Source organism: Salmo trutta, chromosome 18 (assembly GCF_901001165.1).
Source record: "Salmo trutta chromosome 18, fSalTru1.1, whole genome shotgun sequence".
NCBI lineage: Eukaryota > Metazoa > Chordata > Actinopteri > Salmoniformes > Salmonidae > Salmo > Salmo trutta.
This window is the reverse complement of record NC_042974.1, coordinates 44,973,657-44,988,922: the sequence shown is the minus strand read 5'-3', so window position 1 is coordinate 44,988,922 and position 15,266 is coordinate 44,973,657. Positions and strand designations below refer to the sequence as shown.

Below are 15,266 nucleotides of genomic sequence, written 5' to 3'. Positions count from 1 at the left end.
AAGCCTAAGTGTATATATGGAAGTAGAAGCCTAAATGTATATATGGAAGTAGAAGCCTAAATGTATATATGGAAGTAGAAGCCTAAGTGTATATATGGAAGTAGAAGCCTAAGTGTATATATGGAAGTAGAAGCCTAAGTGTATATATGGAAGTAGAAGCCTAAGTGTATATATGGAAGTAGAAGCCTAAGTGTATATACGGAAGTAGAAGCCTAAGTGTATATATGGAAGTAGAAGCCTAAGTGTATATATGGAAGTAGAAGCCTAAGTGTATATATGGAAGTAGAAGCCTAAGTGTATATATGGAAGTAGAAGCCTAAGTGTATATATGGAAGTAGAAGCCTAAGTGTATATATGGAAGTAGAAGCCTAAGTGTATATATGGAAGTAGAAGCCTAAGTGTATATATGGAAGTAGAAGCCTAAGTGTATATACGGAAGTAGAAGCCTAAGTGTATATATGGAAGTAGAAGCCTAAGTGTATATATGGAAGTAGAAGCCTAAGTGTATATATGGAAGTAGAAGCCTAAGTGTATATATGGAAGTAGAAGCCTAAATGTATATACGGAAGTAGAAGCCTAGGTGTATATATGGAAGTAGAAGCCTAAGTGTATATACGGAAGTAGAAGCCTAAGTGTATATATGGAAGTAGAAGCCTAAGTGTATATATGGAAGTAGAAGCCTAAGTGTATATATGGAAGTAGAAGCCTAAGTGTATATATGGAAGTAGAAGCCTAAGTGTATATATGGAAGTAGAAGCCTAAGTGTATATATGGAAGTAGAAGCCTAAGTGTATATATGGAAGTAGAAGCCTAAGTGTATATATGGAAGTAGAAGCCTAAATGTATATATGGAAGTAGAAGCCTAAATGTATATATGGAAGTAGAAGCCTAAGTGTATATATGGAAGTAGAAGCCTAAGTGTATATATGGAAGTAGAAGCCTAAGTGTATATATGGAAGTAGAAGCCTAAGTGTATATATGGAAGTAGAAGCCTAAATGTATATATGGAAGTAGAAGCCTAAATGTATATATGGAAGTAGAAGCCTAAATGTATATATGGAAGTAGAAGCCTAAATGTATATATGGAAGTAGAAGCCTAAATGTATATATGGAAGTAGAAGCCTAAATGTATATATGGAAGTAGAAGCCTAAGTGTATATATGGAAGTAGAAGCCTAAGTGTATATATGGAAGTAGAAGCCTAAGTGTTGTTGTCCATTAGTTGACCCCAATTAGGGGAGGGGTGGTAGGGTTAGTTTCCCCAAAAATATATGGGGGATTAGAAATGATGCAGACAATTACATTGATGGAAGCCACACTATTTGCAATATAAAATCTGTTTTTTTAAATGTCCCTATAGATTCCATGAACTGGGCAGTGAAGTACAGAATTCTGGATGACAGAATGTTTTTTTAAAATAATTTACTGTACTCTAGTTTCCCTGGACTGGAAAGCCCTTCTATGGTTGCCTAAATATGTCAACTCCCGAAGGTCCAGTAACTTCTTTCAAGAATGTAACACCTCAATTAGTTATATATTTTAAGAGACTTTATACTGTATGTAATGTTCAATTGAGATTCTCCATTGGAAGTGCTTCTTTGCTCCCGAGAGGCACAGCGGTCTAAGGTACTGCAAGAGGTGTGCGTCACTGCAGTCCCTGGTTCAAATCTAGAGTCCCATAGGGCGGCGCACGTCCGGGTTTGGCCGGGATAGGCCGTCATTGTAAATAAGAATGTGTTCTTAACTGACTTGCCTAGCTAAATAAATGTAAAAAAAAGTACAAAAATTGTCTAGGGCCAGGCGTAATCTGTGTCTGGGAAACCAATGCTATTAGATCATAAAGAGTGCACTCACCACCATGTCTGATGACTTGGGTTTAACCACCTTCATGAAGGCTCCCCGCGCTTCAGCCTCCTGCTGTTCAGTTCTACAAACCTTCCTAGTGTCTAGGAACTTTAGGGTGGGTAGCTTGTGCAGAACAAAATACCTGAGGAAACACACACAAACAATAATATGATAACTAACAGTACCTTATGTAAGGCATCATGACTTGTGTCGGGTGACTGTACACCAAACCATATAACACACACTTTACTTTACAGAACAATGTTTACAGAAAAACTAACATAGAAATACACAAACAAATGTATATCTACATGACATGATTTGAGAACAAAAATAAAGATTACCATACAAACTGAACACATCTAGTGAATACGTCACAAACCACAAGATGTCTATCCTGTATAATAGAGAACATAAGCTGCCAGAGCATAACAACTAGTTAATATCCACCTACAAAAGTAATTATGCAAATCAAATTCTAAAATTAGTAAAACGACACATATCAGCAAACATCTTGAAAAGAAGACGACTTGTTTACTCAGTATAGATTTAATGGCGATGATATCTATCCTTCCATGTAATAACCTTCAAAGCTGATAAAAAATAAGGACGGAAATATAAATAGAACGAAAGGAGATACGCCCCATCTGCCAGAGCTGCCATTCCTGTAACATCACAGATCTATATTCTACGCTTTCAGACACTCTCTATCTTTCATTGGGAGGGAGAGGAAACGTCGGCTAGATAATGGCTGGGATACGGAGATGACAACAGATCCTTTCAGAGAGCGAGAGAGCGGGTGGGAGCGGAGCAGAGGAACAGACATGTCAAGGCTGGAGGTTCCAGCCAAACAGAACACAGTAACAGACATACAGCAGCAGCTAAGTGAAGGGTGAGGAGGGACAAGGAGGAACCACAATATGGGCACAGCCCGGTCCCTGATGATGATGGTGGTAATGTTGGAGCTGAAGATAGTTAGTAAAACCAACGTCAGGTTGTCAACACACTAGGATTTTAGGGAAGGGAGCTATGGATTGATCTATATGCTAGATACTTACTATATAAACAATAACAATGTCACAAACAGTATATTATGACTCAAGCCTGAGAACATCTGCATATTGGTTTTGATTGAATAGAGCTCCAAGACCTGAAACGGACCAGGCCTGAGGTGTTTTAGCCGTTGAGTGACGCAGTGATCAACCCTATGTTAATGTAGTTAATGTAGTTAATAAACATTGTCTGACAAAGAGGAATAATTATAATTCAAAACTCATTTTGTCAGTTCATTATTCTAAATCCTCTTCTATGGAGGTTTGAGTGGATGAGTTGAGGTTGAGTGGAAGGGTTGAGGTTGAGTGAATGGGTTGAGGTTGAGTGAATAGGCTGAGGATTGAGTAGATGAGTTAAGGTTGAGTGGATGAGTTGAGGTTGAGTGGAAGGGTTGAGGTTGAGTGAATGGGTTGAGGTTGAGTGAATAGGCTGAGGATTGAGTAGATGAGTTAAGGTTGAGTGGATGAGTTGAGGTTGAGTGGAAGGGTTGAGGTTGAGTGAATGGGTTGAGGTTGAGTGAATAGGCTGAGGATGGGGTAGATGTGTTGAGGGTTGAGTGGATGGTTGAGGGTTGAGTGGATGAGTTGAGGTTGGAGTGAATGGTTTGAGGTTGAGTGAATGGGTTGAGGTTGAGTGAATGGGTTGAGGTTGAGTGAATGGGTTGAGGTTGAGTGAATGAGTTGAGGTTGAGTGAATGAGTTGAGGGTTGAGTGAATGAGTTGAGGGTTGAGTGGATGGTTGAGTGGATGGGTTGAGGTTGAGTGAATGGGTTGAGGTTGAGTGAATGGGTTGAGGTTGAGTGAATGGGTTGAGGTTGAGTGAATGGTTGAGGTTGAGTGATTTGAGTGAATGAGTTGAGGTTGAGTGAATGAGTTGAGGGTTGAGTGAATGAGTTGAGGGTTGAGTGGATGGTTGAGTGGATGGGTTGAGGTTGAGTGAATGGTTTGAGGTTGAGTGAATGAGTTGAGGTTGAGTGAATGAGTTGAGGGTTGAGTGAATGAGTTGAGGGTTGAGTGGATGGTTGAGTGGATGGGTTGAGGGTTGAGTGGATGGTTGAGTGTTGAGTGGATGGGTTGAAGGCAGAGTGGATGGGTTGAGGTTAAGTGAATAGGTTGAGGGTTGAGTGGATGGGTTGAGGGTTGAGTGGATGGTTGAGGGTTGAGTGGATGAGTTGAGGTTTGAGTGAATGGGTTGAGGCTGAGTGAATGGGTTGAGTGGATGGGTTGAGTTTGAGTGGATGGTTGAGGGTTGAGTGGATGGGTTGAGTTTGAGTGGATGGTTGAGGGTTGAGTGGATGGGTTGAGGGTGCAGGATGGAGTGGATGGGTTGAGGTTTGAGTGGATGGGTTGAGGGTACAGGATGGAGTGGATGGGTTGAGGGTTGAGTGGATGGGTTGAGGGTGCAGGATGGAGTGGATGGGTTGAGGCTTGAGTGGATGGGTTGAGGGTGCAGGATGGAGTGGATGGGTTGAGGGTTGAGTGGATGGTTGAGGGTTGAGTGGATGGGTTGAGGGTTGAGTGGATGGTTGAGGGTTGAGTGGATGGGTTGAGGGTTGAGTGGATGGTTGAGGGTTGAGTGGATGGGTTGAGGGTGCAGGATGGAGTGGATGGGTTGAGGGTGCATGATGGAGTGGATGGGTTGAGGTTTGAGTGGATGGGTTGAGGTTTGAGTGGATGGGTTGAGGTTTGAGTGGATGGGTTGAGGTTTGAGTGGATGGGTTGAGGGTGCAGGATGGAGTGGATGGGTTGAGGGTGCAGGATGGAGTGGATGGGTTGAGGGTTGAGTGGACGGGTTGAGGGTGCAGGATGGAGTGGATGGGTTGAGGGTTGAGTGGATGGGTTGAGGGTGCAGGATGGAGTAGATGGGTTGACGGTTGGGTGGATGGGTTGAGGGTGCAGGATGGAGTAGATGGGTTGACGGTTGAGTGGATGGGTTGAGGGTGCAGGATGGAGTGGATGGGTTGAGGGTTGAGTGGATGGGTTGAGGGTTGAGTGGATGGGTTGAGGGTGGAGTGGATGGGTTGACGGTTGAGTGGATGGGTTGAGGGTGCATGATGGAGTGGATGGGTTGAGGGTGCATGATGGAGTGGATGGGTTGAGGGTTGAGTGGATGGGTTGAGGGTGCAGGATGGAGTGGATGGGTTGAGGGGATGGGTTGAGGGTGCAGGATGGAGTGGATGGTTGAGGGGATGGGTTGAGGGTGCAGGATGGAGTGGATGGGTTGAGGGGATGGGTTGAGGGTGCAGGGTGGAGTGGATGGGTTGAGGGGATGGGTTGAGGGTGCAGGATGGAGTGGATGGGTTGAGGGGATGGGTTGAGGGTGCAGGATGGAGTGGATGGGTGGAGTGGATGGGTTGAGGGTGCAGGGTGGAGTGGATGGGTTGAGGGTGCAGGATGGAGTGGATGGGTTGAGGGGATGGGTTGAGGGTGCAGGGTGGAGTGGATGGGTTGAGGGGATGGGTTGAGGGTGCATAATGCAGTGGATGGGTTGAGGGGATGGGTTGAGGGGATGGGTTGAGGGTGCAGGGTGGAGTGGATGGGTTGAGGGGATGGGTTGAGGGTGCATAATGCAGTGGATGGGTTGAGGGGATGGGTTGAGGGGATGGGTTGAGGGTGCAGGATGGAGTGGATGGGTTGAGGGGATGGGTTGAGGGTGCAGGGTGGAGTGGATGGGTTGAGGGGATGGGTTGAGGGTGCAGGGTGGAGTGGATGGGTTGAGGGGATGGGTTGAGGGTGCAGGATGGAGTGGATGGGTGGAGTGGATGGGTTGAGGGTGCAGGGTGGAGTGGATGGGTTGAGGGTGCAGGATGGAGTGGATGGGTTGAGGGGATGGGTTGAGGGTGCAGGGTGGAGTGGATGGGTTGAGGGGATGGGTTGAGGGTGCATAATGCAGTGGATGGGTTGAGGGGATGGGTTGAGGGGATGGGTTGAGGGTGCAGGGTGGAGTGGATGGGTTGAGGGGATGGGTTGAGGGTGCATAATGCAGTGGATGGGTTGAGGGGATGGGTTGAGGGGATGGGTTGAGGGTGCAGGGTGGAGTGGATGGGTTGAGGGGATGGGTTGAGGGGATGGGTTGAGGGGATGGGTTGAGGGTGCAGGGTGGAGTGGATGGGTTGAGGGGATGGGTTGAGGGTGCAGGGTGGAGTGGATGGGTTGAGGGGATGGGTTGAGGGTGCAGGGTGGAGTGGATGGGTTGAGGGTTGAGTGAGCACCGGGCCGAGTGCATGTGGTGGTTAAAGGGCACCTGAGGCAAAACTGTCCACCTGTAGCAAGTCTTTGATCAGGGCGGAACAAGAGATCTCGAAACGAGATTATGTCATTCGAGTCGACGTGTAAACATGACAAGTAACAATAGGCTCTGTGTCACGACGGGAGCATGACATAGCTAGAAGGTCATTTTTCCTCCTTCACAACACAGAAAGAGAGAGAGAGAAGAGAGAGAAAGAGAGAGAGCCTCGAAGGAGCGCAAGCGAGAGTATTCCACCCCTTAACCCCATGGCAGTGCTGTGTATCCCATTACGAGACAGGTTGTTTCTGTGCTAGAATAATTATGTTGTTACTGTATCCTAGCTTCAACACCCAAAGTGTGTGTATTTTTCCATTTCTGTGTTCCATCTTTATGTCATTGGACTTTTTTTAAATAGGCCAGTGAGTGCCATAGCAGTTGACTGCTGCCCTTGGTAATTGAGATGGCCTGTGAGCCTGTTCGGGGGCAGGAGCCTGGCTGGGGCTTAGAGGCTGAGACTAGGGATTCATGGACACGGCCTATTCCTTGCCCTGGGCCAGAGTTGTCATGACCTGCATACAGCCTAACCCCATCAGACATGGAATCTGCACCAGGCTCAAATTGATGTTTTACAGTGTGATACATGAGAGAGACAGAGTGAGAGAGAGACAGAGAGACAGAGAGAGTCATAGAGAGACAGAGAGAGAAAGAGACAGAGACAGAGAGACAGAGAAAGAGCGAGAAAGACAGAGAGACAGAGTGAGAGAGAGACAGAGACAGAGACATAGAGAGAGAGAGAGAGAGAGAGAGAGAGACAGAGAGAGTCATAGAAAGACAGAGAGAGAAAGAGACAGAGAGACAGAGAGATACAAAAACAATTGTGAGGGTGAGACCGAGAGATAGAGACAGAGAGCGAGAGAGAAAGAGAGAGAAAGGGAGCCTTACTGCCAATAGTTGGTGCTAGTAAATGATTAATACAGAACACAGAGTCAGAAATAAGCACTTAGGGCTAAAACAGACAAAAGAGAATGTGTGTTTTTTCCTTTTATCACGTTTCATGTAAAAGAGGCTGACAAAGGGTGGTCACATTGCATGGCTTGAGGAGAGGCTGTGATGTTTAATGCATGGTCTGCTCTGCTAGTAAACACTCATTTGTGGCGGTGACTAGTCACACATGAAATGCATTTTGCCCAACCAGAATGTAGAGAGGAAGCTTTTACAACCATGAGGTTCCATTCACAATCTGGTTGGGACAAGGAATGTTTGTTCCCCATTCAGTGTAAATAAAAATACACAAAATATAAAAAGTATACACAAATATAATAACCTACAAAAATCTGAACGTTAATAAAATTAAAACAAATATTGGGGAAAAAAGGATTCATGTAACTTTTATTTAAAATAAATATGTTTAGAATCCTGAACAGGACACAGAACAGACACCAATGTGTGTTGTTATGACATCATCACTGTGCGACTCTTTGGCAATGACCTGTGTGTGTGAGTGTGTACCTGTATCTCTGGTAGTCGTCCTCATCCTTGTCCAGGCTGACCAGCTGGTTGGGACAGGCCTCGTTTCCCAGCAGGCTGAGGTACTGCAGCGACGGTGTCGCCTTCGCCAAGTGCCCCAGCAGCGCCTCAATGTCAGTCAGGTGTCAGCAGCCAGAGGTCAAGGAACCAACACTGTTAATTACATTACCATTTACCCCAGACCCCCCTCACTTACACACGCACGCACACACACAGACCCCCCCCCCCCCCCCCACACACACACACACACCCCTATGAATTTCACGACGGCCTTCAGAGGGCCAGTCATAGGCATCGTGTTGTTGTGTGAGGGAGCAGACAGAAAAGCTCAATTTAAAGGCTCAGAGTTTGGCACATATTTTCCTGTTTAGTTCCCTGTTCTCTGTATTTTCTCTCTCTCTCTCTTTCCACCCTCCTCTCTTTCTTCCTCTCTCTCTCCCTTTCTTCTTCTCCTTCTCTCCCCCCCTCTCTCCTAGGTGGCCGGGTAAATGATGGATGCCCTGTGGTTCAAACGGTCCGTGATTCCAGAGCCGTAGCTGACGGAAAAAAGAAGTCCCCCCCCCAAACGTGGAAAAAAAAGCAACCAGCCTCCCAAACAGGACACATTCATCACTAATACATTCACTTCATTGGAAAATTGAGCCCCAAAGTGTCAAAATACAAGCGCACTAATGCAGTGGTGGAGTGTGTAAAATGGCACAGCTCCACATCAGGATGTGGTCTAATTGGGCCATTAGCATGTGCAGGCCACTTCACAACCTGACTCAGGCTTCAGAGCCGCTGACACGCACTTCTAGGAGCCCCAGTTTTAATGTTGACACGGGAGGTGTGTTTTTGCATCATTACTCTGTAGATGGATCTACTAGGGAGAGGCTACCAGGGGGGACAAGGACACATAGATAGGCTGGGTTCTTAACACTAAAGGAGGAAGTTGAAATATATTTTCCGTCTGATCATAAGTAGTGGTGCAGTGTTTGGGTTTGAGTGCTTACGGTTAACCTGTTTTACTATTCAATGAGGAAACTACATGTAGTTGTTGAATTATCATCTCTGCAATTACAATAGATACATGTTACTGGCAATTTATATAGCAGAAAAGTAATGGCTGCATGTTTTGTTTTCAGGTGGTAAACGTTCGTGTGTCCCTCTTTTTTAACATATTCATGTTATTTTGTTAGGAGGGTTTCAGTTTTTCCCACTACTACACTGCATGAGATATTACACTAGTGGTTCATTTGTCAATGTTCATAATTGATAATACAACTAATATATACGTAAAGTGCTCTTTCTCAAAGCATTTGGTAGGTTCAGACGTTTCTCCATTTCCCGTTTCTTCCTCAACATATCAACACAGCCCCTACTGGCTTTTATTCCTGTCTCCACTAGAGGTCCCCGTGGCTTAGAAACTAGTCTGTGGGGTCTAAACTACAGCACAAAGACCCAGATGCCTATATAGCACTGCATTTACACTCACTACAAACACACTATTAGAGACTTCCACAAAGTTTGAGAACACAGAGATAAAGACTCAAATCAGAGATATAGAAGCACAACAAACAGCAAAGACACAAAAGGCCTATAGCCTTGGCCCATGCTGAAGAATGAGAGGCAGATAGTGAGTGCTGCTCTGCTTGAAAGGATATTTGGTTCTTATTGAGTGTCAGGGTGTGGAGGGTGGGTAACCTGGGCAACTGGAGGTCGTTTCCGAGCAGATTGTTGTCGACGACCAGTTCTTCCAGCCCAGTGAACGCTTTGAGGCCCGCCAGTGACCTGCAATGATAAGGCGAGAGAGAGAGAGAGAGAGAGAGAGAGAGAGTGAGAGAGCGAGAGAGCGAGAGCGAGAGAGAAAGAAAAATGATACGGCCCTAAGACTGTGCAGACGGCCATTACGTGCAGAAATATATATTTCTGCCTCCCTCTTTTCACGCGTCTGGAGAGCCAGGGAGAGTTTGGGTAGGGGCCTGTCAGAGGGTTGAATGGCATGAATTAGTGGTGCTGAGTTCCCCTGGCATGGCCTGGACCCGGGACTCAGCCGCGACGGGCTTCCTTCTACGCTGGCAGGATGAGGGATGGGGGTCACCAGTCAGTAGCCAGGATTCAAAACAAAAGGCTTCAGAAATGCGCCGGGCAGGATGAATTTGTCAATGTCTTGTGCCTGGAGGCGCCCGCTTTGGCCTGACCCTAACCCTCCATTCCCAAGACAAATCACTCTGTCACACTTCACCTTCACTCCCCGGACACAAATTTAACTTGTCATCCATCATCTTCACAGCCCAACCAGTAGAATACAGAATACGTACTCCGGCAATCACAGACGGAATGGAAAGGGAAACTTTTTTGCAAACTGTGATGGGGGTTAGTTTAAAGGTTTTAACACCAAAGCATTTTAGTAAAAACATTTTGGGGGACTATTTGTATCCCTGTGATGCAATCACACATTTCTCTTATGCACACAAGCACACCCACATCGCACACTAAGCATAACGATGATTGAGAGCAATACTCAGGGTAATGTTGGGGCCTTGCACAGTTCAAGCCTTGTTGAAGGTGTACAAAGCCGTGTGTGTTGTATAATCAGTGTGACCACTAGAAATAAACGTTGATTTCAGACGTTTGAAAAGGTCGGTGAAAGTCAACAGGCTACATGGTTTCCTCGGCGCTGGGTGTGAACTGCTCAGACCAATGCGCCACCGAAGTTCAAACAGCATAATCCCTCTTACTAGACCCACTGTCATTTCCACTATGTGAAATTAAGAAAAAAATGAAGAAATTAAGCAAATTGATTGCCCCCAAATTCTACATTTAAATGTATAGGATTCAGATTATATTCAATATATATATATAGCACCCAACATGCGACTTGGACCAAACTTCTTCCTAACAATGAGTAAGATATGAAGAACACATTTTTGGGGGTTAAAAGTCACCCACGGACCCCCAAGACACGCTAACCTCCCCTGTTATTGTAATGGTGAGAAGCCATCTTGGGGGTATGATCTTTACCCTCTGTAACTTTCTCACTCATCATTATTCACAATTCATTCAGGATTATCCGTAATCATGGTAGCATCCACATTAATGTACAAGTGATTAGAAACATTTTCTACTCTTATTTATAATAAAAGTGACTCCAAAATGACACAATACATTAGTTACCATTCATTTCTATTGGGCACAACATAATCTGAAACGCAACCAAATCTAACTGCAAATCCATCCAACAAGTTTGTAGAGTCACACACTTGATGTAGTCTTTAGGGGTGTTAACAATACACCCCTAACTTTTGGAGAAAAAAAATATATTACTTGTTAAACAAAATCTCTTTCTCTGAACAATTGTATTAGTATAAAATAACATAAATTCCCAATTTGTTGATGTTCATCATGTGTTCAGGCTACACTGTCAGCATGAAATAACGGTGCCATTGACTGGCGTAAACCTGCCGGGACCCGGCTGAGACTGGAGCATTCTAATAGGACTCTTTTCTGACTCTCTTCTATGCTTAATTACAAAAATAAATAAACGAGACACATGCTTCAACCACGATAATATTATTTTCATCCAATGTGAAAAATAAAAAGGTAAACAATGAAGAGATATTAACACACCCTTCTGGTTCATACAGTCAGCCTGAGAACACTGCCCAGGCCCAGTCTCAACTAATACACTCTCTGATCTGGCTAGTGTCACTGTCATTATACACTGTCTGTGACTTACTCGATGTAAACATAACCGTTTCATCACGTCAACCTGCAAATGGATAGCAAGAGGGGGGAGAAAGAGAGAACACATTCCAACTGACCGTAAGGGAAAAGGGAAACGAGGACATGAAGATGGACAAAGACCGTAGAACCTGAGACAGTACTCCTATTGAAATCCCCCTCACATACTGTACATACAGTGTGTGTGTGTTAATGCATGCATACCTGCGTGTGTTTGTATGACACGATAGGGCCTGTAGTCCTCTGGGCTGCATTATTAACTGCTTGGTTAAAAGAAGCCGCATGGCGCAGAGGGAAGGCTTATTAATTGTTGTTTTCATGTCACCACTGCTGTGTGCACCAGCAGATCTAATCAACTAAATTCACAGCTAGGGGAGAGCAGGGCCCGGCACAGCACAGCTACCAAACCCCATCCTGCTCTCTCTCTCTCTCTCTGTATGTGTGTGTATATGTATGTGTGTGTGTGTAGGGGGGATACAGTAGGGGGATTGGACTTTAATTGTCTCCAGCTTTCCCTGGCGCTCTCTGCAGATTTCCCTAACACCGACCTTTGGTTTCATTACCTTTATAAGAGCCTAGTTTTAATACGGAGTTTGCAGAACTAACAGAGTGAAAGCGCTGCAGTAAAAAGTGCTTTAGTTAAAAACATGAGGAGCTCTCTTTTGTTTTCAAAAAATATAATGAGCATAATTGAACTGTGTCCCAAAGCTCCTGTGGCTGGGTATAATGGAAAACACACACATGTGCAAAACATCAACACACGCACGCACGCACGCGCACACGCACACACACACACATGAGAGGAAAGGAAAGAGGAGAAAAAAGGAAATGAGATTAATGGAAATTGGAGAGAAAGGAGGCCAAACAAGGAGACATGAGAGGAGACAGGTGGCCAAACAAGGAGACATGAGAGGAGACAAGAGGCCAGACAAGAAGACAGGAGAGGAGACAGGTGGCCAAACAAGGAGACATGAGAGGAGACAAGAGGCCAGACAAAAAGACAGGAGAAGAGACAGGTGGCCAAACAAGGAGACATGAGAGGAGACAAGAGGCCAGACAAGAAGACAGGAGAGGAGACAGGTGGCCAAACAAGGAGACATGAGAGGAGACAAGAGGCCAGACAAGAAGACAGGAGAGGAGACATACCCGTGACCCAGAGGTACAGACAGAGCCAGATCGTTAGTCTAATACTAATGCAGACACATTGATTGATAAACCACCACTGACAGCCCGGCAGAGGGAAGAAAACCCTCTGTGATTATTGGCTTAAAATGTCAGTCACTCCTACCAATGGCGTGGGTCCGTCTCATGTCAGATGTCTTTAAGTAACGAATGAGAGGAGGATGGTAGCCTCAGATCTATCTTCTACATCTGTGAGGCAGCATTATGTCAGAACAAATCCCAGTTGACCTTTTAGTAGTGTTTAGGACTAGAGGTCAACTGAGACAGCAGCTATATCCTAACAGCTGAAGGGCCCCCATCTTGAACTAGCAACTACCATATACCGTATAGCCATTCCACAAGCCTGATAGCATCCACATATATCTCAGGGCACTCCTAACAAAGACCAGTCACAACAACAGACACAGAACAATCCCCACAGTTATGGAGGAAGCTCTGTATTCACTTTAGCAGCTGAAACAATCTGCAGAGAACCAGATAGATATTTTCAGACCTCTGGTCTGTTTGAGAAGGGGGAAAAAAATAGGAGAACCTTGAAATGGCAAGAGGCAAAAGCCTTAGGCCTTGTTTTAACATTAAATGGCTTGTGTGACTTCAAATATATTCTTGGTGGTGGAGATTCTGGAGAAGTAATGTTTTTATTCCAGTAATAAGGCCTTGGACTGGAGAAGTAATGTTTTTATTCCAGTAATAAGGCCTTGGACTGGAGAAGTAATGTTTTTATTCCAGTAATAAGGCCTTGGACTGGAGAAGTAATGTTTTTATTCCAGTAATAAGGCCTTGGACTGGAGAAGTAATGTTTTTATTCCAGTAATAAGGCCTTGGACTGGAGAAGTAACGTTTTTATTCCAGTAATAAGGCCATGGACTGGAGAAGTAACGTTTTTATTCCAGTAATTAGCCCGCAGACTGGAGAAGTAACGTTTTTATTCCAGTAATAAGCCCGCAGACTGGAGAAGTAATGTTTTTATTCCAGTAATAAGGCCTTGGACTGGAGAAGTAATGTTTTTATTCCAGTAATAAGCCCGCAGACTGGAGAAGTAACGTTTTTATTCCAGTAATAAAGCCATGGACTGGAGAAGTAACGTTTTTATTCCAGTAATAAGCCCGCAGACTGGAGAAGTAACGTTTTTATTCCAGTAATAAGGCCATGGACTGGAGAAGTAACATTTTTATTCCAGTAATAAGGCCTTAACTGGAGAAGTAATGTTTTTATTCCAGTAATAAGGCCTTGGACTGGAGAAGTAATGTTTTTATTCCAGTAATAAGGCCTTGGACTGGAGAAGTAATGTTTTTATTCCAGTAATAAGGCCTTGGACTGGAGAAGTAATGTTTTTATTCCAGTAATAAGGCCTTGGACTGGAGAAGTAATGTTTTTATTCCAGTAATAAGGCCTTGGACTGGAGAAGTAACGTTTTTATTCCAGTAATAAGGCCATGGACTGGAGAAGTAACATTTTTATTCCAGTAATTAGCCCGCAGACTGGAGAAGTAATGTTTTTATTCCAGTAATAAAGCCGGAGACTGGAGAGCGACAGGCAAATTGACACACAGGGCAACAAATACATGTTTGATGAATTGGCCAATACTGGGGCCGTGATGGCCTTCATACGTGCATAATGGACTATCCGCAGCACACTTCAGATGGCCTGCCATGATAAGGCAGAGTAATGAATGGGAGAAGGGAGTGGGGCTGGGAAAAAGTAGGATCCGGCCGGGCTTTAATAAACTTAATAAGAAAAGTGAATGGAGAGAAATGGACAGACATGTCTGGGAGAGGAAATAGGAAGGAAGGGAAACGTCCAACTGTCCATCAGGCTGACAAGTCGATTAGGCTTCATTGGGCGATCACGTCACTCTGGGAGCAATTGGATGTCCTGTGATTAAAGCAGGTAGTTTACAGTACAGCAACCGGTACAGTAAGATAGGGCTTTGCTATTGGACAACAGATCTACACATCACACGACAACAACAGCTCAAATCAATTCCAATTGTGTTTGTCACATGCACCGAATACAACTCGTGTAGTCCTTACAGTGAAATGCTTATTTACAAGATCTTTCCCAACGATGCAGAGTTAAATAAGAACAAATAAAAAAACTCCTGAGAAATAAAACACAAAGGAATGAAGCTATATAGAAGAAGTACCATACCAACTGAGGTAGATATGCACGGTGGGGTCTGAAATTATTGACACCCTTGATAAAGATGGGGTCGTTACACCTCAAAAAGCACAAGAAAGAGGATTTCTGAGAAATTAAGTAAATTGATTGCACCCAAATTGGACATTTGAATTTATACAATTCAGATTCATATTCAAGAAATATAGACCCAAACGTCCGACTTGGACAAAACTTCTTCCGAACAATGAGTGAGATATGAAGAACACATTTTTGGCGGTTAAAAGTCACCCACGGACCCCCAAGACACGCTAACCTCCCCTGTTATTGTAATGGTGAGAAGCCATCTTGGGGGCATGATCTTTACCCTCTGTAACATTCTCACTCATCATTATTCACAATTCATTCAGGATTATCCGTAATCATGGTAGCATTCACATTAATGTACAAGTGTTTAGAAACTTATTGTATTTCTTATTTATAATAAAAGTGACTCCAAAATGACACAATACATTATATACCGTTCATTTCTAACCACTAGGCTACCCTGGGCGGCAGGTAGCCTAGTGGTTAGAGCGTTGAGCCGGTAAC

General features: G+C 44.4%; 1 protein-coding gene across 2 annotated transcripts in view; it reads right to left on the bottom strand.

Annotated features, from left to right (window-relative positions):
* lrmda (leucine rich melanocyte differentiation associated) overlaps positions 1–15,266 on the bottom strand; it is a 408,401-nt gene that overhangs the window by 97,613 nt on the left and 295,522 nt on the right. For both annotated transcript variants that reach the window (XM_029698721.1, XM_029698720.1), the window contains exons 3-5: positions 9,296–9,422; positions 7,635–7,774; positions 1,854–1,986 (exon numbers count right to left, since the gene is read on the bottom strand). In XM_029698721.1, the coding sequence (XP_029554581.1) occupies positions 1,854–1,986; positions 7,635–7,774; positions 9,296–9,422 (400 nt within the window). The remainder of the gene's footprint in view (positions 1–1,853; positions 1,987–7,634; positions 7,775–9,295; positions 9,423–15,266) is intronic.